Source organism: Caloenas nicobarica, unplaced genomic scaffold (genome assembly GCF_036013445.1).
Source record: "Caloenas nicobarica isolate bCalNic1 unplaced genomic scaffold, bCalNic1.hap1 Scaffold_83, whole genome shotgun sequence".
In the NCBI taxonomy this organism is placed as follows: Eukaryota; Metazoa; Chordata; class Aves; order Columbiformes; family Columbidae; genus Caloenas; species Caloenas nicobarica.
In genome coordinates this window covers 917,515-941,355 of record NW_027017717.1, presented here as the reverse complement: position 1 = coordinate 941,355, position 23,841 = coordinate 917,515, and the positions used below count along the sequence as shown (strand labels likewise).

Here is a 23,841-nt window from a genome sequence, read left to right as displayed (position 1 = left end):
TGAAATATATTAAACTCCAGACAAAAATTAGTGGTAAAAAGTTAATCTATTTATTATAGAAACATGAACTATTGTACAAAGATTAAATATCACATTAAGATCAAATAGTATATAGAGATCAAACATTAAAATACATCAAACTCCAGATAAAAATTAGTGGTAAAAAGTTAATCTATGTATTATAGAAACGTTAAATATTGTATAAGGATTAAATATCATATAAAGCTGAAACATTAAAATATATTAACTCCAGAAAAAATTAGTGTAAAAAAGTTTATATATTTATTATATATATATAATATAAAGCTCAAGCATTATATAGAGATCAAACAAAATATATTCACTCCAGACAGAAACTGGTGAAAAAGAAGTTTATATACTTATTATATAAATATCTATTAAATAGTATACAATGATATTATACATGACCTAGAGATCAAATATTAAAATACATTAACTCCCGACTAATACAGGTGGAAAAAAGTTTATGTACTGATTATATAAATATGAAATATTATACAAAGCTCAAATATTATATAAAGATCAACTATTAAAATATATTAACTCCAGACAAAAATTCATGGGGAAAGTCTAGGTACTTATTTAATAAATATTAAATATTATATAAAACTCAAATATTATATAAAGATTAAATACAAAGTTCAAACATTTAAATACATTAACTCCAGACTAAAATTTGTGTGAAAAAGTTTACATACGTCTATATAAATATTATACAAAGCTCAAACATTGTATAAAGAACAAATATTGAAATATATTAATTCGAGACAAAAAAGTTTACATACTATATTATACTATACTATATTACATTATACTATACTCTATTATACTAGACTATATAATACTAGACTATATTATATTATATTACTCAAATATTATATACAGATCAAGTATTAAAATATATTATCTCCTGACAAAAACTGGTGGGAAAAAATTTACATACTTAAAATACTTACAAATAGTAAATACTTAAAAATACTTATAAATAGTAAATAATATACAAGGTCAAATACGATACAAAGATGAAACATCAACATATATTAACGGCAGGCTCCTCCTTTGCTGCAGCTTTCCTCCTCAGGATGAAATCCAAGTTGGCCTGGGTGTTCATGGCGTAGAACACGTTCGCCTTGGGTGGGATCACCAGCTCTGCAAGAGAGGGAGCGGAGCAAGCGTTAATTTGCGCACCACTTAGCGTTAGGGGTTTATTCTCACCGGCAGCTGCGACAACGTGTCGATGGCGTTTCTGACGTCGCTTCACATTTCACTCTTTCCTTCCAGATGCCGCAGAACTTTTCCAGCAGCAGCAGCAGAGCTCTGCTTCCCCACCTTTGGCCTCGGAGATGATCTGTACCAGCTCGTAATCAGCTGAGCCAGACTCCAGGTTGTGCTTCTCCATGGCTCTCTGGATGACAGCAGGAGCCTTCTCTTGGTTCGTTAGCTGCAAAGACAGAGTTGCAATGGGAGCTTCTGCTTTATTCTCTCTTTAATGACTGAACCATTAGCAAAGGCCTGTCTTTCTGCAGACTACTTGGTCTTGGAAAAGATTTCCAAGAACTGAAAAATTACAACGGGTCAGTAACTGCGTAGCAGATTCAGCCAGATACTAAACCACGCTCTTTGTGACACGTGGTGGTTGATTTAGTTCAAGACGACAGACACTGTTCTAGAAATGCAGCAGTAAATCACAGCCTCTGCTCTCCTGAGCAACCACTTGGAGAGGTGAGACCTTGTTCTCAGCAGCCATCAACTCCACAGCAATCGCTCCCCCAGCTGTTGTTTGCAGACATCCATTCATCTCCTGTGCTAAACACTTTCTGAGGTTTGATCAGTGAACAGGTGTTTCCAAAATTAAAAGCACCATTTAAGTCACCTGGGGTGACAACATCACCCACAGTAACAGCATTTTGCTGTTCCCGCCACTCACCAGGATGCTCTTGTAGATGTTGCCACTTCTGTCATCTTCCAGGCTGGTCCGGATGATGCAGCTGTCTCCCTTCTGCTGGTTGTAAACTGGCTGCACTGGAGGCACTTCTTTTGATGTGGTGGTTGTCATGGAGTCGGGGCACTTCTTGGAGCACTTGGCATGAGATGGTAGCAAGGGAGGGGACGAGATCAATTGAAATCACACTAACAACTGCTCCAGCTCAACAGTTTAAACCAGTGATGGATGCCAGAGTCCAGCACCTCATGCTTCGTTTGGTTTAAGAATGTTTAGTACAATTTCAAAGATCCATCAGCTAAATATTTCAGCAAAACAGCCTTAACAAGGGCTTCAGCAACCCCGTTAAGGCAGTTTAGGTCAAAAGAGCAGAGTCTGTAGGACCAAGCTCCCTGGGAACGGAACCCAGCCCAGGCAAGGCTTCCTCTGGGCAGCTCCTGGCAGGTCAAACCCACAGGGCTGCTGAGCTCTGACCTCACCTGCTTCTCACTTGCTCAGCTGCTCTGCCTGCCCCACAATTAGGCTGGGCTTATGCACATGAGCTTTCCCCCCAAAAAAGCCTTTCCCAGAGCTCAGGTCCCTCCATTCCACTGCGAGCAACGCAGCCTCGCACAGGCTGTGTGTGCTGAAAACAGGGCCCAGGCCCTACCTTGTGCTGAGGCTCCTCTGCAGTGGCGCTGGCAGTGCCGATTGTGACGCTGCTGTCCCCAGAGCTCCCACCCGGAGCGGGTTTGGGCTGCGCTGTGACGGGTGTGCTGTGGGCGCTCAGCTCCAAGCCCAGGAACGGCCTAGGAGAGAAAAGAAAGCGCAACGGCCGGTGAGGGAAAGCACAACAGAGCTGGGCTGAGCAAAGCTGTCACTTGCTTCAAAAACCTGACGGAGTGTTGTGTTTTCCTGTCTCCAGTGGCCTATTCTTTGCGTGTGTATATCAAATTAGACTCTATCCTTATTTACTCTCTTTTGCTACCGCAAATTTGAATCGCATTTATAATCCAGCACTAACATTGTTCCTTTGTCTGATACCTTAAGGTTACTTCTAGTGTCTTTAGTCAATAATCCTCACGACTATTTGCACCACTAGAAAGGGACAACGTCAGACAGAAATACATATTTCTAGCTGGTGGTGTCTCCTTACAGTACTGCAGTGCTCTGGGTCCCCAGCCAGGTTTGTCAGCTGGTGTTTGATTTATTGCGGTTCATATTCAGCCACCAAACGCTCCTCTCACCGTTGTACTCACAGGCTGAATCTCTTCCCCACGCTCTTCTGAGTTGTGGCCGATGTGACGCTCTTCTCAGCAGCTGCTTCAATTTCACGGGAAAGGCGGAAACTGCAGAACAGGCAATATTATTAGTTATATAGTTATATTAGTTACATTGCCAAGTGGCAATATCTGAGAGACCTTGGGTTATTCCCACTTCACAGAGGGTTGCATCCCCACAAGGAGGGACACAGCTCTGCCCGTGTGTATTTCCACTCTCCGGGAGCAGCAGCGTGCGGCAGCTCCTGGCAGCGCAGAGCTCAAGGCTGAGAGAACCTGCCTGCGGGGGAAGAAAAGCTGCTTCGCCAGCTGGGCTGAGACCCTACCTCTCCTCATCACTTAAATGCTGCTGCCTCCTAAACCACTGCAGGAATTTTTCATCTGGTGGCATGCAATAGCTGTTACACGCAGACTGCAAGAGCTTAATTTGGGCGATTACTTCAAATTCCTAAGAAAACAAATCATAAAATAGGAATTCTAATTAGAAGAATAAAGCCAGACTCATTCAGATACTAAACACACAGAGCAACAGATCCAGGACAAACTGAGTTAGACCCCAAGTTCAGTTTCAGTTGAAGAAGTGACTCTTTCAAGAACCAGTTTCTCAAACAATGCAATTCTGCAGCTCACCCTTCCCGCTCACCCTGCGTGGCCAGAGCAGCGCCGAGAGAGGAATCACGCCTGTACGGAGGTGGTTCTCAGGCACTGAGCAAGGGAAATAACCAGAGGTGCCTGTGACGAAAGCAGAGCCTGATCCTCCCCGGCTCTGCACGTCGTGCACTCACACTTGCACCAGAGGAACACAAAACGCTGTCCCCAATGTGTGACTGGAACGTGCTGCTCTTCCCCAACTCTGCTTGCACACGCACTTGGCCAAAATAATTCTTATAACCCCTCATGTTGGAGCAGGTTCTAGACTCAGAGCTGAGCACTCAGCGCGGATCAGCTTTGCCGCTGCTTTGTGTGAAGCTGGACCCATGAGCACGGAGCAGCTCGTGTATCTCATGAGTACCCTGGCCCGTGCGGTTCTGCACACACGGCAAGTCCGAGCGGTGGTTTGTGGAGCCGGGAGCAGCTGAGGGAAGGAAACGGCTCCATCACAGCCAAACCACGGCTGCTTTCAGAGCCCAGAGCCGAGATCTGGCACGACTTCCCTCGCACAGAGGAAACCCCGGCGCCTTTGCTGCTACTGATCTCTGACCAACGAGGCTCAGGCTGGAAGGAAACGCTGAGCCTTGGTTTCTCAGGCCAGGTACCTGGGTCACTCTCTGCACCTTCTACCCACCAGGATTTACTGCAGCACAAGGAAGATGGTTACAAACTGTATCTCGTGGCAAGCAAAGGTCTCACGCCAGCAGGTCTGATTCACTCCCAGCACACAGAACACACACGTGTAACGTGTTCCCGTGAACACCAAACGGGGGGAATGTGCGCGCCCCAGACGTAAATCCCGTGGCAGCGAGTGCCCTGCAGCTCCTCCTCCCCTGCTGCCCGCATCGAAAAGGAATTTCTCTTCCCGCGCCGCCCCTCGCAGCCCGGCAGAGGTTCACAGCGGGCCAGGGATTGTTCCTTCCTCACAAACTGCATTAACATTAGCGGCTGTCGGATACGCCTGAGCAAAGACAACAGGCTCGCCAAGAGAACGCTCTAGCAGAGAGCATCAGGAAGTAAAGATCACGGAATAGTCAACGTTCCACTTACCCTTCGCCTCTTCTCAAAATTGATCAGCCCGCCCTGTTGGAAGGAAAGAGAAGGGATCAGAGGAGAAGAGCACAGGCTCGGTTGGATTTCATCACAAACAGGATGAAGTAGCGACACCAAGGAAGGGAAAGGCCAGACCTGCCCTGAGCAAAGGCTTCTACAAATACCTGTTTCCAGCTCTAGGAGAAACCCCAGCACTTGTGTACCTGAGTCTATTTTTTAAATAGATTCCTCCATGTTGAAGAACTGCACTAGAACCCAGTGGAAGACAGAGGAGCAGACACAGTGCCGGGAAGGGAGGGAGGATATTTAGGATTCCAAAAATTGCCCCAAATTACCTCGAGATAGTCCTGAAGGGCTGTGTCCAGCATCACCAGATCTGTGAGGAAGGTACCAAGGTAAGGTACCGTGCCTTGCGTGACTCCCTGCAAACCATCAGAGCAATGCTGGATTAACTGACCCGGAAATAATAATAATAATAATAATAATAATAATAATAATAATAATAATTATTATTATTATTATTATTATTATTATTATTATTATTATTATTATTAGCAGAAGAAGAAGAAGAAGAAAAATTAGAATAATAATAAGAAGAAGAATTATTAGAATGCTAGAATACTCCTGTGTAAGCAAACAAAATACAACTCGTCTGCTTCAGCAAACAGTGCTCTTGTAAATGACGCTTTCCTTCATGACACCATCCTTAGTATCTTAGCCAGCGGTTCATGTCTGTACAGAGCGGTAGAAAGCCAACGTGCTCATTCGTAACTCATCTGCGTCAAACTGCGCTGTGCGGCACCTCTCGCCCCAGCAGAAAAGCCCGGGATTTACAGACCTGTCTTCCCCAAAGCACCGCACACGGGAGTTCCGTTGGTTAGGAAAAGGGCCGAGCTCGGCTTTGATTGCGATCACAAGCCTTGCAACTCAAACTCATTCCCACCTTCATCAGCAGCTCCCTGCTTGTCGAAAAGTTGTCGCACTCAGAGAAGATGTCGGACAGCTCTTCAAACATCAGCATTATGTCCCTGTACAGGAAAAGATTAAATCATTCCAGTTATCTGTAAGCACTCTAAATCAGATCGGGTTCCTGTTTTTTTCTCATGAATCGTTAACAGTTGGGCACATCAAAGATAACGGCACCAAAACACATCCAGTGACACGCTGCACATCTACCAGGAACCTTCCTGGGATCTTCTGGTGCTCCCAGGCCCTGTTTGACACAAAGAAATGCCGCAGGGACGCTGACCCTGCTGAGGGTTCTCAATCACACCGCAGGTAGGAGATTCTTGTAAGAAGGCGGATAAACGGGTACAAAGAAAGAGCACGGAGCTTTTTGCCTTTGTCTGGGGCAGCCTTACTTTGGAACACAGGCCCAGGTCTTCTTCAGGCGATAGATGGAGGTGGACTGCAGTGCTGAAACGATGGCCTTGGAGGAGGAGAAGTTGTTGAGGATCCTGCATTCCTGTGAAAGGAGCGGTTAGAAACCCAGGAGCATTAAACGTCAGCATCACCAACAGGTCAGTGCTCTTCTGTCTGCCCCGTGTCCTGCTTGCTGCACATTCTCCCTGCTAAGCGGGCAGCTCTACAAATATTGAGCATCAAAAATATCACTGCCCCCTCCAGCCACCAAACACTTGATGGGCTTTGGCATTTACACCTTGTCTTCCTCACTTTCATCTCTTTGTGCTGATGCTGCCCAAAGAGAGGAAGAGCAACACTGCGTGTGCTGTGACAGGGACAGTCGGCCAAAACCAGAAAGAACGAGAGCTCAGCTGCTCCCTGGCCTGGGCCCAACACGTACAACCCCCCTCTCCCCTCCCAGCCCCACGGCACCCGCACAAGGAACATTAAACAGTCGCCAATAAATGCTTTACACGTGCGATGCGAATCCACTTCTCCAAGATCTTGGCTCTTTGCTGTGTTTTCAGGTCTTTGCTCCTCAGAACGGTGCTGAGCACGCAGTTGGTGACGGCGTTGAACTGCGAGATGGTGGCTCTGATGCTCCGGGCCAGGTGCTTGTTCTCTGTCTTCTCCCTTCGGGACCAGATGCAGCCCAGACAGTGCTGGGGCACAACTTTCTTGAAGAGTGTCTAGAGGGAAACAGAGGTGCCCAAGTCAGCCTGGATCTCTGTTGCGCACAGGAAGAAATGCATGCTTACAGTACAACTTGGACCTAAATCTAATATGGTATTACAAGGGAAATATTTGTTTTCTCTTAGTTTAAAATACACACTTTGGCATAACCCTTTAGGCTTGATGCCCTAAAAGAACTGTCAGCTAAACAGTCCTGGCAAAACAAGAGATACCTTTGTATCACTTGCATAACCAAGGAGAAAAATTTCTATATAATGATACTTTTGAAAGAGATTGATACAAACAAACCAAATCGGAGCACTACAGTTAAAAGTACTTATACACGTCTAGGCGAGGTAGCCTAAAATATAGTAAAACCACGCTATTTCTGAGGGGTCAAATATTAAACTTTGCCAAAAAGGCTACGCAGTCTACATTCACACTTCAAAAAAAAAGACAAACACCACCTTCAGAATAACCAAAGGAAAAGCCCAACGAACAAAGCAAGTCTGGATAACCCAGCAGAGCTGCGCTCTGTGTCCCAGCAACAGAGCTGTTCTGGAACACTAGACTTACATTGACATAACTTAAAAAATAATTTGGAAGCCCAGTACTACTGCCCCGAGCATTTCAAGTAATAGGTATGATCTACATACCGCGTCCATGTATGTCAGCTGTTCTGCCACAAGGTCTTCTTGGAAGAAAGAGAATTCTTCTGGACTGCTGATCTCCAGTTCCTCTTCATTGTCCAGGTTATGCGGAGAAAGGCTGTGGAACCCGTCTGTCCGGCATGGAAAACATGAGTTAGTAAATCTATACAGCAAACACTGAATCAAAGCAGATATTTCAAAAATCACTACATGCAATAGCACAACATGCAAAGGGTCCTGCCTGGTGTAACGGCCTCACCGTGCTGCCTATTTTAGTGAGAAAAGTAAGCACCAGAAGGTTAAATTGGCAAAGAGAAGGTGGAAGAAAAAGAAACAGAAAGAATTGAGCTGTTCAGGGTCTCTTCGCTGAGAAGTGCCCTAACCCATTCACTAACCATTCTTTGGAAGCAAAAAAACCCACCAACCCCCCAACAACAATTCCTTATTAACACTGCAGAATGTTGATAATCTACTTGTCAGTATTTATACATTCTACAGCCTGAAATAAAGCTGAACTGCAAAGAGACAAGACTGCAATTATACCCCCAAAATATTGCCTCGAGAATGCTCTTATGTCCAGATTTTAAGAGAAGAGGAGGAGAAGGGAGAGAGACCAGTTGGAAAGTTAAAACATGCTTTGCTAGTAATACTCATGAGGAGAGAAAGTAATGCAAAATATACGAAACCAATCGTGGCTCCAGCAGCTGCAGGACAGGCACCCCGACGCCCTGGGCTGGACTCGGCAGTAAACCAGAGCTGGATTCAGGGCTGCAGGGCCTGTCTAAAGTGTAAGCCTGGGCCTTTCTGCACACCAGTCCTACCGTTATCCACTCCAGAGCCAACGGGGTCTGAAAAACACGCAGCCAACTTGAGAAAAATGCACGTACAAGAACTCAGCAGAAAGGAAGATTCGCTCAAAGACATTTGGTCTTGCTTAAGCAAAACTAGAATGCTTGGAGAACACAGGCTTGACACTGGGAGAACACACAGGCAGCAGAGAAAGGTACTTTACCATCATTCTCCAGTTCTTCTTTCTGGAACTGCTCCAAGAGATTCTGCGCTTTCTTCTCCGGGTCAGAGCCGGGCATGTGTCTCTTCAGATAATCCAGCACCTCCATCAGACACACGTAGTCCGGCGGCTCTTGGAAATCCTCGGCGCACTGATCCAGCCAGGCTTGTAAAATCGATGCGATCGCACTGTGAGCAAATTCAGAGAGAACACGTGGGTTCTATACAGCAGGTATGGATGCAATCGCCTGGATCTGTATCTAACAGAACAACACTGAGACATTCATCCCCCACGTGAAGGCAGTCTGGACACTTCTGTGAGCACAGAATTTAATTTGTTCTTTTTATGCAAGAGATATTATTAAGATATTACTTCAGAGGAAACTAAAGGCTGCTTCTTCACTTACACCTTGAGAAACCAGCGCACTCATTAACAAAAACACTAAGATTTTCTCTGGGTCGCATTATTGGATGTGTTATGAGACAGTTGATACTCGGCCTTTACACAAGCTCCGTGAAGCAAACAGGGCTGTGAAGTGTCCAAGGAAACAACAGCTCTGCTGCCCACGTCCTCCTCCAACACCCAACCCTGCCTGGGGCTCGCTGGGCGGCGCAAAACCAAACTTACGTCCTGAGCGCTGTGGTGGATTCGGGGGAATTCTGGCTTTCAGCTTCTTCACAGCTTGAGACCTCCAGGTTTCCATATCTGAAAAATGAGAAGGGGGTTTAGAGGAACCTCTACTGAGTAAAAGCAAAATCCCAAATAGCGTAATTCATATACAATTAGCATAAACAACTACAAAGTGTTTCTAGCTCAAACTGCAAATGTGGAATCTAAGAGTCGGGCAAAGTTAAGGAGCTTGAAGAGGAAAAAAATCCTGAAGAAACAGCCAGTATCTTCCAAGCTAGTTTGTTCATTCCTAGGAAGCAGCCTGCACAGAGGAGGAATCAACCAAAACAGTCTCTCTGCTCACAGCTCCAAGACCCTTTCTGCCCATTTTCCCTCCAGCACACAAGGAGGCTGGAACACAACCGCTTTCTGCAACGCAGCTTCTGTTTCTCCAGTATTTCCCATTCCTCCCCACTCCCAGGGTGATTTCACACCAAGTTTTCCCGGTGGCACGTGCCCACTTGTGCCCAAACTACTGGCACAGCTGTCACCAGTGGGCATGGCCATGGGGCTGTAAAAACGCCACCGGGAAAGAGGAAACCATGGGCACAACCCCAACAGCAAAGCAGAATCTCTTGCCTACCCAGGCAAGGCCTGTGCCTTGCAGGCAGGATTATTCTGCCCTGCCACGGCTCACACCCTCAGCACCGCCCAAGGCTTTAAAACAGGAACTAAAGCTTCCACAATATTATAACAAGGGCTTCATGTTGGACAATTCCACCAGGGCTGGGGAAGCTGAGGCAGAGATGAAGGGTTTGCACATATCCCCGTGCACTGCAAAGCAAACCCAGACTAAATCAGGCAAACCCGTGGTCCCTCTGACAGGAGCGGCGCAGCCACAGCCACAGGGAGCTCAGCTGGGGACACTGAGCCTGGAGAGACCTGCGGGGAGAGCCCTGGCATCAGCTGGAACAGCTCCTTGGAAACCACACCTTGCACCTCCTTAAATACGGGGTAGGAGGACGTCAGGATACATCTGAGCGTGCACATTTCAATGGAAAAGCTGTATTGATTTTCTGGTGTCGGTCCCAGTTTGGTTCCTCAGCAGCCAGACCCCGCACGCTTTCCCCACCTGGCGCCTGAGCTTTCATGAGAGTTGGGATGTGGGCAGCGTGCATTTACACATTTATGTGTGTTTATGCTGAAATCCTGAATTTTGCACGGTTCTTGACCTCTGTCCATCAGGTTATTAAGTCCATGTCCACTAAAAGTAGTAGAAGAAATTCTTGCCAACATCCCCTGTCATGTGTAATCAATGATGGCTCCGTTTCCATTCTGTCCCAGTTCTTACCTGTCCAGGAGCAGTTCCAGGACTGTGCTGGTGGAAGCAAAGGCCCTGTATGTGGAGAGGAAGATGCTGATGTATGTAAAATCATTCTCCTCAAAGGCCATCAGAAGGGTCTCCACAAGCATTTCCAAAGTGCCAGCTTTCAGGGTCTTGCTTTTGCACATCTCGGCCTGGCTGACAGTGTGTTCTGCAGGTAACTGGTCCCCTTCAGCCTACAAAGTGGAAACAAAAACAAAGCACAAAGCTCAGACAGAAGCCAGATCCCTGACACAGCTTGCACAGTGAAACACAGATTCAGTTCCGTCTTTTCACAGGAATAGTCCATCTCTAGTTACTAAACAATTTTGTCAGTTTTGGCTCTCCAAATACCAAATGCTTTTCACCTGAAAAGCCTCCACATCCCTCTACAAATGCAGCATCACTTAGAGCTCTTCCCTTGAGAACATGACCAAGACCTGGCAAACTCCTTCTACGTACAAGGAACAACACCCCCGAAACGGGAAAAAATTCTACTTTTCTAAAGTATCTTTATGGGACACAGACATGCTCAAAATGCTCCCCACCTCTTACACAAAACCAGCAGCTGGGAAATGTACAGGAGGTCAAAAATACTTTCTCATGTTTCTCCTGGTAATAACAGGAGGCAGAGGTGGGAAATCTGCTACTCAAAGTCTCTATACTACCAACCTGGACACAACGGTGCAGGCAGCAGCACCTGCCAAACTGAGTGCCTGTGCATTTCAGCTCATTGCGCTTACCCCTAAAGCCTTCATGCTTGGAAATACCTTCGAAAAACAGTACAGAGCTGTAATTCTTGCAGAAAGGCAGACAATTAATTTCTCGGCTGGCTGAGAAAGCAATACGAAAATAAAACCCAAACCTATATTCACTTAAGATTTGAGGAATTTTCCAGGGACTTTTCAGAGACCTTCTTTAGTCAAAAGACCGAGACTATTTGTTTGGGAGACCTGAGACAGGTTCCTAACAGCAGAAATGAGCCACAGCCAGTCCAAAATAATTGACAAATGTTCAACTTCTCAGGCCATGAGCTAGACCCTTATTTCTGCACTAAGTACCATCTGACCCACCGCCACTACTGGTCAAATCTGTTTTACACATCAAGAAAACAAGAAGAGCCAACACAAGAAGACAGCCGTTTCAGATGATCCAGACACACAACTTCAGTGTTTTGTTGGTTTGGGTTTTTTTTTTAATAGTGGGAGCAGTCAGTGCTAAAAGTTAATATCATAATGATCCGTGTGGAATTCAGCTCCCTGGAACAGGCTCCAAAGTCCATGAGCAGCCATCCAAAATGCCACCGCGCCAGCTTTACTTACTCCGAGCCATCTTGCTCCTTCATCCTCGGTCTGCTGGATCTGCACGCTTTTCAGGGTGTCACAGTCAACAGCTGCTTCTTCTACTTCTTCACCTCCATCCTCAGTTGTGCTCTGCCAGGAAAAGGGCAAAGAAAACAAGTAAGAGAGAAAGGAACATGGTCCCTGCACAAGCACCAGCTGCAGACACCAGCATGCCAAGACGAGGAGCTCAAACCGCCTCAAAAACACTCACTTAAGTTGCCACTTTTTAGCTGCCTTTAGTTACCTGGGGTAACTTTTGGACTTCTAAATGAAAGCAGAGAGGAGCTGAGTGCACAAATTACTGTACAAGCCAAGGAAAGAGGTAAGAATTGAACCAGAGAGTCCAGATCTCCTGAACCCCAGCACTAACAGCCACTGCATTAACATGCTGATACGTGTTGAGGAGCAAAGAACAAGAGAATTGAAAATAGATGTAACAATTAACTTTAGAAATACATATACTGGTCCCTCTGCAACCGCATAATGTTTTGTCATCATATGTACAATCGAACAATTAAAATTTCAGGGCTTTACTAACCACCACAGCCTTAAGCACAGCAACAACTAAATTAGAAAGGATTTCTTCTGAGTGCAGTGCAACAAAATCCTGGTTTGGGGAGACTGGGCTTTGGGTTTTTTTGAGTTGCTTTTCTGTTTGTTTTTACCTCCTTTACCTCTAAAACATCCCCTAGTCAGATAGAACTGCCTGTACACCAGTGACTTGCCTCTTGAACGCTCTGTGGAACCTCCACATCTTCCCCAGGCTGGTTCCTCACACTGTCTTCCGGGCTCTGTGGAGTCTCCGCATCTTCTTCAGTTGGCTTGTCCTCAGTGTCCTCAATGTGCTCTGGAGTCTCTGCGTCTTCCTCTGTTATCTTGCTTGGACCAGCCTCGATGCGCTCTGGAGTCTCCTCAATGTGCTCTGGAGTCTCTGCGTCTTCCTCTCTTATCTCGCTTGGACTGTCCTCAGTGTGCTCTGGAGTTTCCACATCTCCCTCTCTTATCTTGCTTGGACTCTCCTCAATGCGCTCTGGACTCTCCTCAATGCGCTCTGCTGTCTGCACACCTTCCTCCGTTGGCTTGGTCAGACTCTCCTCAAGGCTGTGCAGAGACTCCACGTCTTCCTCGCGTGTCTTCCTCCGGGGTGTCCTCCTCCTTTGTCTCCTCCAACATCTCCAGAGGGACAGGTTCCGAAAGGAGAAATTCCGAGCCTGTTGGAAAACAACGGAAAGGCAGTTCTGAATTGCAGAGAGCAACACATTTACTTTTAATGTTCTTGCAAAAGTACCAGGACAAGATCATAGGAACCCTGACCTTTAGGCACTATTACAATGCAAAAAATAGATTGTACGAGAGAATCATAGAATCACTTTGGTTGAAGAACACCTTGAATGTCATTGAGTGCAGCCCTTAACCCACCCCTGGCATGTCCCTGAGAACCTATAATCACTGTAACACTTGACTGGAAATCACCTCAAGGCACGGGATTCTATTACATCTCAGACAAAACTTGTTCCTTGTTCAAAAGTCCTTTCTGCTTCAAAACGTTTTGTTGTTGCTTTTGCTTTTAAATATATAAGCAGTTGATCACTGACAAGATTTCAGCATTGTCTGTTGCTTACAGGCCCAGAGAACACATCACTGGAAAGAAGAGCTTTGTCACCAGAACAGGATACTTTTTGCCCATTTCCCCCCATCTCTAACTCATATTAACGACTATGTTAACTCTTAGGCTTAATCCGTTGATGCCGGCCTGAGGACCTGTGCTGAGAACCTGAGAACACGGCCCTGAGAACCCACAGCCCTGTCCCCCAGAACCTCCTCCGCGTCCGTTCAGCCCCTCCAGGGCTGGGGACTCCCCCGCTGCCCTGGGCAGCCTGTTCCCACGGTTAATAACCCCTGCTGGCAGCAAACGCTCCCAACGCCCAACCTGAAGCTCCCCCGGCACAGCTGGAGGCCGTTTCCTCCCGTCCCGTCCCTCGGCACTCGGGACCAGCCACCAACACCCTTCTCTCGGCACTCGGTGCTGCCGCCCCCCGGCCCCGTGGCCCCCGCAGGCCCGGGGGAGGGCGGGCGGCGGGGCCCGGCCTTGCTCATACCCGTCCGCAGCAGGGCCCGCAGCTGATCCCGCACATGGCGCTGCGTCCCGGCCGTGGCCGCAGGCAGAGCTGCTGCCGGCTCCGCCAGCCCCGCACTCCCGCTCTCTCTCTCTCGCCCCGACCGCTCGCCCCGACGGCTCCGCCGGCAACGGCCGCGGCGTCACCACGGCCACCGGACGCGGCCTCGCGGGCCGCCCGCAGCCGGCCAATCGCAGCTCGCCGCCGCTCCCTCGCGCGCCCCTTGCCCCGCCCTCAGCCCGGCCGGAGTGGAAGCCCTTGCTCAGCCGGACAGAGCGCCGGGAGCGGGCCCGACGGGCGGGACTGCAGCTGTGCGGGGAGCAGAGCTTGTTCTGCGGCAGCGTGAGGGACGGGCGCTCCCGGGAGCTGCTTCGTGCACACGCACCACACGCTTTCGTGTGACTGCTGGGCCTTGCAGGCGGGAACCGAACCCCGCTGTCTTACCAGCGCCTCCTGCAAGTCGTTCCGTCGGCGCCCTCAAGCCGGTTTCTACCAGACACACGCGAGCAGTCCACAGGCTACAAGCACCACTGCAGCCGGGTTGTGGCTTCCCAGCTGAGGCAGCTCTGCTGGAACACAGGGCAGAGCCCACACTCCTCCTCCAGCAAGAAGGTGCTTCTGCAGGAAACATGGGGCATGAATAAGGTTTTCACACCAGCCGCTTCCTTAACAACACAGGGCTTTGGGCACACGTAGGTGTGTGTGCGTGTGTCTTTTATTCTCCGGGGCTCCTGCCTTCCGTGAAGAGGAACCTCACAAAGCTGTGTAATGTTCTGATTAGGAAGAAATATCAAAGAGGAGAACATAGATAATGCAAAACTACACAGTCCCAGCATAAGTGGTGTGATAGATAAACTTACTCCACACAGACAGAGTCTATGCTCAAGAGAAGTTTATTGTAGTGGAGATAAGCAAAGCAGCGCTGGGTGTGTGGGAATCTGCGTTCCACCTACACGCACACCTGACAAAGTTTTTAGTGGTCATTATATACCCCCCTTTGTTATTACAATTCTCTATTTTGGGGAATTATCCCACCCACTAATACATATTCATACTAATAGATACGCATGCTCTGTCTTGGTGTTAGGGTCTTCTCTCCCCATCTGGTGGTCGTCAGGATGAAGGCTCTCATCTTCCTCAGTTTGTCCTTTATCTGAACTCGGGGGTCCTTGTAGAAAAAGATCACTGTCCTTCTGGCTTTGGCTGACGTTTCTATTATCTCCCCCATTTGGTCATCTTCTTGTCCTTCAGTCCACGATTTGTCTGTTCCTGTTCCTGTGTTTCGGTACATCTGGTTTCCTCAAAATAGACTCAGAACATCCTTATCAATAACATGAGCCATCTGCCATCTCATTTAACTAGCAACAGGAATCACTAGGTCGCTCTAACATTTACTACAAGTGGGAAAGGAAAAATGAAGTTCTTGTCATTTAGAGCAATGTTTTCACTTTGTGATTCAATAGATTCCTTATTCTACTAAAGGTTTTAAAGAATAGGCAACTGAAATCAAGAACGCGTTGTTCCCCAGCAAAGGGGGGTTCCTTCCCCAGAAATGTGAGTTGTGGTTAAACACACTGGCTCATTTTGTGGAAGTCAGTGTTTCTGCTCTCTTTTGTTCCTTTGTCTCTGGTCAGAGCAATTATGTACCTGAGTGAAAAGATGAGGCTGCTTCCCCGTGGGACCTTGAACACCCTCCACTTCAGCAGAGGTGACCCCACTTGTTCAAACCTTTTCTAACCTCAAACATTTTTCTCAGTGTCTTATGACTCTAAGAGAGGCAGAAACGTGCTGGAATCCACCAGATCCCTTGTAAGAACGATTGAGCCAAACTGGCAGAAAACAGCAGCGATCTGAACAAAAGGCCTCGCGAGCTTTTGTAAAACAACAAAACCAAGCCAGCCTTGAACGACGTCTTTCCACAGTTCCTTGTGTAGAATTCTGTATTTACAGAGATTGATATAGAGAGGTGTACAAGCGTTCATACCTTTCTGGATAGCTGTAACTAGGCTGCTGTGTAGCCGTTACTCCTCGTAGGTTCGTAGGCTTTTTCTAACCCTGTTCACTGAGAGAAACTGCGGGCGAGTGTTTGGGTATTTGGGTTTGTTTTTTCAAAGGGAATCAAAATGGTTTCCAAAACCATTCAGCTCAGTGGAGCAGCGCTCCTCTGTAGGGTCATCTCCTTCATCGCACGGCAACAGAAAACTGTCGCTGGCTTCCCCTCCACAAATCTCCAAACTTGCCAGATCTAAACGGGCCTCCCAGTCCAGAGCTGCCGTCTTGGCGTGTCTGAAATCCTGGGACGTGGCAGCAAAAGTGGAGGTTGCAAAAGGGAGGAGTTAGTCCGGGTCATGTCCTGCTTCACTCCCTGTGCCTCCATTTCTTCCTTCAGGAAAACAAAGCCTGACAGCCTGTTTGCAGGCCTGTTTAATTAGGCCCTAAAACCAAGTGTCAGGACTTCTAGGAACTTTAAATTTAAAGGGTTTGGTTACAAACTGCTTGACATTATCCTTATCAAACCAAAGCCACCTACAGAGATGTTGGTGTTGTCAACTGTGCTGTTCTCGACAGCCCCAATAGAATTATTGCACGTGACAAGATGGAAAGGCAACTTGTCTGGATATTTTTATACGTGAGGAGCAAACTTGCCTCTTTTTTTGGATGAGTTCGGCTCTGCCGCTGTTACAGGGAATTAACAATTAAAGGGTTAACCACGTAGCAAGGGCCTCGAGTTTTGTGAATTATGTTCAGAAACAGAGCCTCATTAAATGCAAAGATAAGAAGTTTTACAGCATCAGCTGTATCCTTGAGGAGACAAAATAACGAAGATTTTCAGCAAAGGGATGATACTTTAACTGACTCAGCAGTTGGGGTCCCAGCCAATTCAGCATTCTAAGCCAAAGATGAAAAGTTCATGACCACCAGGTAGCACTGCGCAGGTGCAACAGGGAGGGGCCAAGGTCCTGGAACTCATTTTAATAAGAGCCACCTTCTTGGGGAAAGGTTATGAATATGTATAGGCGTTCCTGGGGTTATCATGAATATGTAACACCTTGCTGTATTTAAAAACATCTTCTATTGTTAGAAGGCGCACGCAAGATTAAAGGATTGATCCTTCATGCGCGCGACATCTAACAAACATACCTGCTTTATAACCTTGCGAGTTGTAAAGTTTTATGACTTTATAGGTTGTAAAGTTGTTTCCGCATGTCATTTTGGCGACTGCGGCAGGACGAACTCTGCCCGGCTGCGCGGACCGCCTGAGAGAAACGGACCTCCTAGACGCGTCCCGAACCTTTTGTTTCTGAGGAGCTCCACTCCGGCTGGTCACCGCGAGGGCAGACAGCGACCATTTGCATTAAGCAGATCAGGTATGTTTTTTACTGTAACATGGAGGCCCACTAACTCATAGGAGACGTCCACGCGTGGCCAGATTCCCCATATTGGTGTTTGGTTTGGTGTAAATGGGTACCTAAGGGGGTTGCTGACTTGACTCGACCAAAAGGGGGTCAAGCCGCTAGCGATCTTGGGGGTAGATCGAGTAACCTTGAGACTTCTGTTGTGTCCCGGTTTCGGGAGCCAGGATGGACCCGCTAATGACTGTATGGAAGCGGGAGAAGGGTAAACAGAGTCTCCAGTCGTGGGTTCAAGTCTCACTACAGTCGTCAGGGCTTCGAGTCCCAGCGGCGATTGAAACAATCGTCGGGGGTTCAAGTCCCATGGCGATTGTAACATTATAACATCTTAACCCATGGGAATTGAAGTTTATATTGATGTAACTGTAATTGGAATACTTATGGTGACAGTTACATTTTGTATGATTAAGAAGTTTTTATGCCAGGTACCGTGCTTTGTGTGAATGAGTGCTCGAGACGCAGTCTGACTGCAAAGTGAGTGCGGAGTCCTGATCCGCGGTTCCGCATCCTCCGCGAGGAGACCGGCTGGAGATGGACGAAGCGAATGATAAGTGTTTGTTGAACTAATAGCTAGCTTGGTAATTATGTGTGTTATCTTTATAAGTGCCTGGGTATTCCATGTCTATTGTAATAATCTGTAGAGTACAACCATCTGTACGACGAGCAGTTTAGCTCTTAACAGTGTGCATGTAAGGTTTTTTGTGTGGTAGGCTGTGCCTCATCTCGGTGTACTAAATTTAGCTTTTTGTGTGCACACCAGGCAACAAACCCCGTTTGGGGATAACAATTGTAATACCCTAGATGAGACTCTAATAAAAGCCTTGCCCAGTCCAGCTTGCTGAAGGCAGCGGGGGGTCAGGTGCTGATTGGGCTCCAGCGCGCACTGACCTGTTTTGTCAGGGAGACCCAGTGGTACCTCTGCCTGGCTGAGCGGTAAGCTGTCCAAAAGTGCAATGCTAAAATCGAGATATTGTTTTGATTAATTGTAATTGTGATCTGTTTGCATATTTGAACTTGGTATTTGGTTTGTGTGTCTGAGCTCGGTATTTTAGTTTGCATATTTATATTTGGTACCAAAAGAATTTTGTTTGGGGAGATAATTATAAAATGAGAACCGGTTCCATTACTAAAGTACCACCTTGCTCCCTCTTAAGATGCATCTTTACACATGAGAGTAAATTAGTGGAGGGAAGTGATTTGAATGTGAAATTCTGATGATGAGATGAGGGACAAATGCTACAATATGTGGATGACATTTTGATCACTACCAGAATAGAGGAGAAGTGTCTAACCTGAACCATAAGTTTATTGAACTTTTGGGGCTCCAAGGATACCGGGTATCACAGGAGAAAGCCCAAATGTGAGTGAACCATTTTTCTATTCTCTCACGAGAAGCAGCGAATAGCCTTGGGTATACTGGCACAGGACCTTGGCCCATATCGACAAGCTGTGGCCTACTTCTCCTAACAATTAGACACAACTGCAAAAGGGTGGCCTGGATGCCTGTGGGCAGTTGCTGCAGTGGTACTGAATATACAGGAGGCTCGGAGACATACCATGGGTCAGAAAATGACTGTGCTAGTATCCCACACGGTGTCTGACAAGATGATATAGAAATTATCGTCACTGACATTGTCAACCCAGCTTCTTTCCTCAGCTGTAACGTTGGAGAACCAGTTCATCATGACCGCCTGGAGACCATCGAAGCAACATGATCCAGTCAACCAGATCTAAAAGACATTCCTATGGAAAACGCTGAAAACTGGTTTATGGACGGAAGCAGCTGTATCCTGAGCGGCGAAAGGCATGCTGGTTATGCCATAACTACTAGCCGTGAAGTGATCTGGACCTTTGCCTAAAAATACTTTCACACAAAAGGCAGAAATAATTGCCCTTACTCGTGCTCTGGAACTAGCTCAAGGTAAAACTGTTAACATCTATACCAACTCCAAGTATGCTTTTGGGGTTGTGCATGCACGTGGAGCAATTTGGAAGGAAAGGAGACTTTTGAACTGTCAAGGCAAACATATCAAGCATGCGGAGGAGATATTGAAACTATTGGAAGCAGTTCAACTTCCTAAGAAGGTGGCAATCATGCATATTAAGGCACACCAGAAAGTGAGTTTGGAATTGGAGAAAGGCAATGAACTGGCAGACAGAGAGGCAAAACGAGTGGCCAAGCAAAAGGTAAAAATAGAAAGTGCCTTAGTCCCTGGCGGGCAGGTCTCTTTAGAAGGTAAGCCAGAGTATACTAAAGAGGATCGGAAACTCATCGTAGATTTAGAGGGATCATATAATAAGGAAGGGTGGGTTCACACCCCACCGGGAAAAGGAGCAGAAGCACTATGCAAACATTTGATCAGGGAAATAAGAGCTAGAAATTTGTATACCACTGTAAAACAGGTGATACAACAGTGTGATCTTTGCCTCCAGACTAATCCCAAAAATATGCCCAAGCTAGAAATGAGTTGAATTGGGAAAGGGAATGGGCCTGGACAACAATGGCAAATTGAATTTTCGGAACTTCCAAGAAAAGGGGGGTACCGATATTTGTTGGTATTAACTAATACTTTTTCAGGTTGTGTCCGCACGTCACCATGGACATGCCCCTGCACCCCCGCAACCCATTGGACCCCCCCAGCCACCCCCTGCATCCCTCCTGTCCCACCTGCACTGAGAGACTGGGAGCTTCCAGAAATTCATCATTGCACTCCCCAACCCCCCCCCATTGCAACCCCCCGTACTGCCCCCACTGCACCCCCATGACACCCCCCGCTGCCCCGCACTCCCTGGACCCACCCCCAGCCACCCCTTGCACCCCCCGGGGTCCCAGCTGCCCCCAGGGGTGCTTTGCTCCCAAAAACTCTTTGATCATCATTGCAGCCCCTGATACCCCCACCTATTCCACCCTCTCCCCCTACTTCACCCCTATGACACCCCCAGCCAACCCCTGCACCCCTGGAACCCCCCCAGCCACTCCTTACGTCCCCCAGGTCCCACCTGCGCCCAGGGTGCTGAGCTCCCAAAAACTATTGTTCACCATCGAACCCTCCCTGACCCCCCCAATTCACCCCCAAGACCCCCCCACCCACTGGTCCCTCCCCCAGAAGACCCCTCCCCACCCATCGTGCCCCTCCCAGCATTCCCTTGCGACCCCGAGGTCTCAGCTGCGCCCAGGGGTGCTGAGCTCCCCAAACCTTTTGTTCATCATTGCACCCCCCCTGACTCCCCCCACCCAGCCCCTGCACCCCCTGACCCCACATGCACCCAGCAACTGGGTGCTCCCAGAAACTCTGGTTCATCGTCGCACCCCCTGGACCCCCAAATTCACTGCCCCCCTCCCCCCATTGCAGCCCTCTGAGCCCCCCCACCCCCTGCCCCTCCCACCTGCGCCCAGGGGGTGCTGATTTCCCGGAAACTGTCGTTCATGAGCCGCAGCAGCTCCAGGAACTCGCTGTCGCGATAGTCTAAATGGTTCCCAGACACGATCGAGCAGATGATGTTGGACGTGGCGCAGCTCAGCAGGTACGCGGGGTCAAACGGCTTCTCTGGGGGAAAGGGGGATCTTTTGGGGGAGGCGGCCAGCACCCAAGGGTGACACCCCCGCCCGCCCAGACCTCCCCAAACCCCCTTAGACTCCCCCAACCCCCTCACCCCCCCACTCCGTAACCTGGGTGCAGCTCAGCAGGTAAAGGGGAGTCAAAGCGGGGGCGGGAGGATTTTTTGGGGATGTCAGCACCCAGGGGTGCCCCTCCACCCTGGTCCCCTCTCCCGACCTCCCCCCAGTCCCCCTGACACCTCCCCCCCGTACCCCTGGTGCAGACCAGCAGGTATGTGAGAGTCAAAGCACTTCTCTGGGGCGGCGGGGGTATTTTTGGGGGGTGTCAGCACCCAGGGGTGCGTGTCCCCCACCCTGACCCCCCCATACCCTGGGTGTCCCACAGCTCCTTCAGCAGCGCTTGCGCCTCCTGCTGGATGCGGCTCTCGATGCTTTTCCAGCCCACCCCGAAGTCGCGCAGCACCGAGAGTGAGAAGCGGCGCAGCTGCTGCCAGCGCTCCCCGTTGGCGAAAACCACCCCTGGGGGGCATGGGTGGTCAACAGCCATGGGGGTGCAGCACCCATGGCGGGGGCAGGACCCCGGAGGGGGGACATGGTGGGGTGAGCAACCATAGGGGGTGGGAGGGGGTGGGTAGCATCCATGGGGGGTTCAGCACCCTGCGCAGAGTGGGCACATCACTGGGGTCCAACGGCTGTCAGTGTGCCACCATTGGGCTCCCACCACTTCTGGGGTCCCACTTCTGGTGTCCCCCCCGGTGTCCCCGCGCACCGTGGCCGTGGAAGGTGCTCTCCAGGGTGGGCATGCGCCCACGCCCAGCGAAGGCCTCGGCGTTGTCCACCAGCGCCTCGCGCACCGCAGCGTGTCCACAGAGCACCAGCACCCACCGCGTCCCCAGCCACACCGTGAACACCGGCCCGTACTTCTCACTGAGCTGGGGACACCAGGGAACACTCATGTCACCTGCCCACCCGCCGTGTCCCCAGCCATGCCAGGAACATGGGGCTGTACGTCTGGCTGACCTGAGGGGACACTGGGTGACACCCAAAGCCCCCGCTTCCCCCACCTTGAGCAGTGCCTGCAGGAACCCCCTGTGTCCCCCCTGTGTCTCCACGTCCCCACCTATGTTCCCACCTTGAGCAGCCCCTGCAGGATCCATGTTAGGGACATCTGCAGCAGGTCCCCATATCCCCCCCATGTCCCCACCTTGAACAACTCCTGCAGGGTCCATGTTAGGGACAGCCGCAGCAGGTCCTCATGTCGCCCCCATGTCCCCCCATGTCCCCACCTTGAGCAGCCCCTCCAAGGTCCTGGCTGGGAATAGCTGCAGCAGGTTCCCCAGCAGTGGCAGCACGGGGGGACCAGCAGGTCCACCCCAACCTGTACTGGTGCCTGGAGTTATTCCTCCCCAGGTGCAGGACCCTGCACTTGCCCTTGTTGAACTACTCAGGCATTTGTCCCAGCCAGCACAGGTTCATGAGGGGAAAGACCTGCTTAACAAACTTAATTTCATTCCAGGACAAGGTTACCCACCTAGTTGACCAAGGGAAGCCTGTTGATGCGATCTGTTTGGATTTCAGTAAAGCCTTTGATAGCGTGTCTCACAGGATCCTCCTGGACAAGATGTCCAGCGCACAGCTGGGTAAACACACAGTGCAGTGGGTGAGCAATTGGCTGATGGGTTGGGCACAAAGGGTTCCAGAAAATGGGGTCATGTCGGGCTGGCAACCAGTCAGTAGCGGGTTCCGCAGGGATCCATCTTAAGGCCAGCGCTCAGTGCCTTTCCCGCTCATGCCAAGGATGTCCCAGCTCTGGGAACGGCCCAAGGCTTCCAGCCAAAGGCACTTGCAGCCCCAGCTGCAGCCCCAGTGGCTCCCAGTGCACACCCCCCACCCCCCCAGTTCTGTGGGTCCTGCAGCCTTTTGTGCTCCCCCAAACCTTCTACCTGCCAGGTAGGGACCGAGCCCAATATCTGCAGCCCGGGACGCTCCTGGGGGCAAGAGCAGAGGTGACCGCCGGCCATGGCTCCTGTCCTTCTTGCAGGCTCAGCCCCCCTGTGCCCACCACCCGGGCAGGAGCAGCCCTTCCCCGCAGCCTGGGCATCCCTGGCAGGGGGGGCAGCCCCGGCCCCCCAAGCCCCACCAGCAGGGACGACACCCCTGTCTGCTCGGACACCCGGCACCTTTGGCACCTTTGCCATCTCCTACCCGGGCACTCCCAGCACCCACCACCCCAGTCCCCTGGCAGATATGGCACGGGGGTTCAGCCAGCCTGGCCGAGCGGCCCTGCCCTGGCCTGACTGATGCATGCCTAGTAAATCCAGTTTCCAGAGAATTTCCCCAGTACCTGGGGCCATCTGTCACGTCTCCCCTCCCAGAAGTGAGTCTCCTCCCGCTTTGCGGCCCTGTTCCCCACACAGCAGCTCACCCCGCAGGGTTGCTCCAGCCACCAGCTCCGCACGTGCCTGTGCAGAGCTGGGAGTTGTTGGCAATGGGGCCTGGCTTGGGGGGTGCCCATGGAGGGTCTCCCCCACCCAGGACGGCTCCCACTCCCCCACACAGGGTTGCAGAGGGCTCTGTGTGGCTGCTGCTTTGGCTCCTGCGAGTTCCACATCCAGTGGACGAGCCCCTATGTCCATCAGGGCACAGTGGTGGCCCCAGCCCCTCCAGTGCTGCCGATCCCCATCCCCAGCTACCGGCACGTCCAGGGGCAATGGGCACAGCCCTGCAGCTTTGGCATGGCCACCACCGCAGGGGCGCCTCGGAGCAGGAACATCCC

At 49.7% G+C, this 23,841-nt stretch overlaps 1 protein-coding gene across 1 annotated transcript; it reads right to left on the bottom strand.

Annotated features, from left to right (window-relative positions):
• Positions 1-1,051: 1,051 nt before the first annotated feature.
• On the bottom strand, positions 1,052-22,222 carry LOC136002936 (ral guanine nucleotide dissociation stimulator-like 1). Its single transcript, XM_065658172.1, has 24 exons — positions 22,130-22,222; positions 21,835-21,997; positions 21,435-21,584; positions 20,894-21,054; positions 17,563-17,690; positions 13,907-14,504; positions 12,755-13,187; positions 12,642-12,664; positions 11,956-12,066; positions 10,622-10,830; positions 9,289-9,366; positions 8,665-8,849; positions 7,659-7,783; positions 6,804-7,019; positions 6,288-6,391; positions 5,822-5,954; positions 5,262-5,378; positions 4,924-4,956; positions 3,549-3,670; positions 3,202-3,291; positions 2,613-2,751; positions 1,949-2,140; positions 1,351-1,462; positions 1,052-1,170 (listed from the first exon to the last, which is right to left on the bottom strand). Exons 1-24 carry the CDS (start codon positions 22,220-22,222, stop codon positions 1,052-1,054), a joined length of 3,834 nt encoding a protein of 1,277 aa, XP_065514244.1.
• Positions 22,223-23,841: the final 1,619 nt, after the last annotated feature.

Coding starts and splice junctions, on each gene's coding strand:
- LOC136002936 (XM_065658172.1), bottom strand. CDS start 22,222: ATGGATCCTGCAGGGGCTGCTCAAGGTGGGAACATAGGTGGGGACGTG. Junction 7,784..8,664: donor AGAAGAACTGGAGAATGATG/GTAAAGTACCTT, acceptor CATGCCGGACAG/ACGGGTTCCACAGCCTTTCT. Junction 3,292..3,548: donor CATTTAAGTGATGAGGAGAG/GTAGGGTCTCAG, acceptor CCTGTTCTGCAG/TTTCCGCCTTTCCCGTGAAA.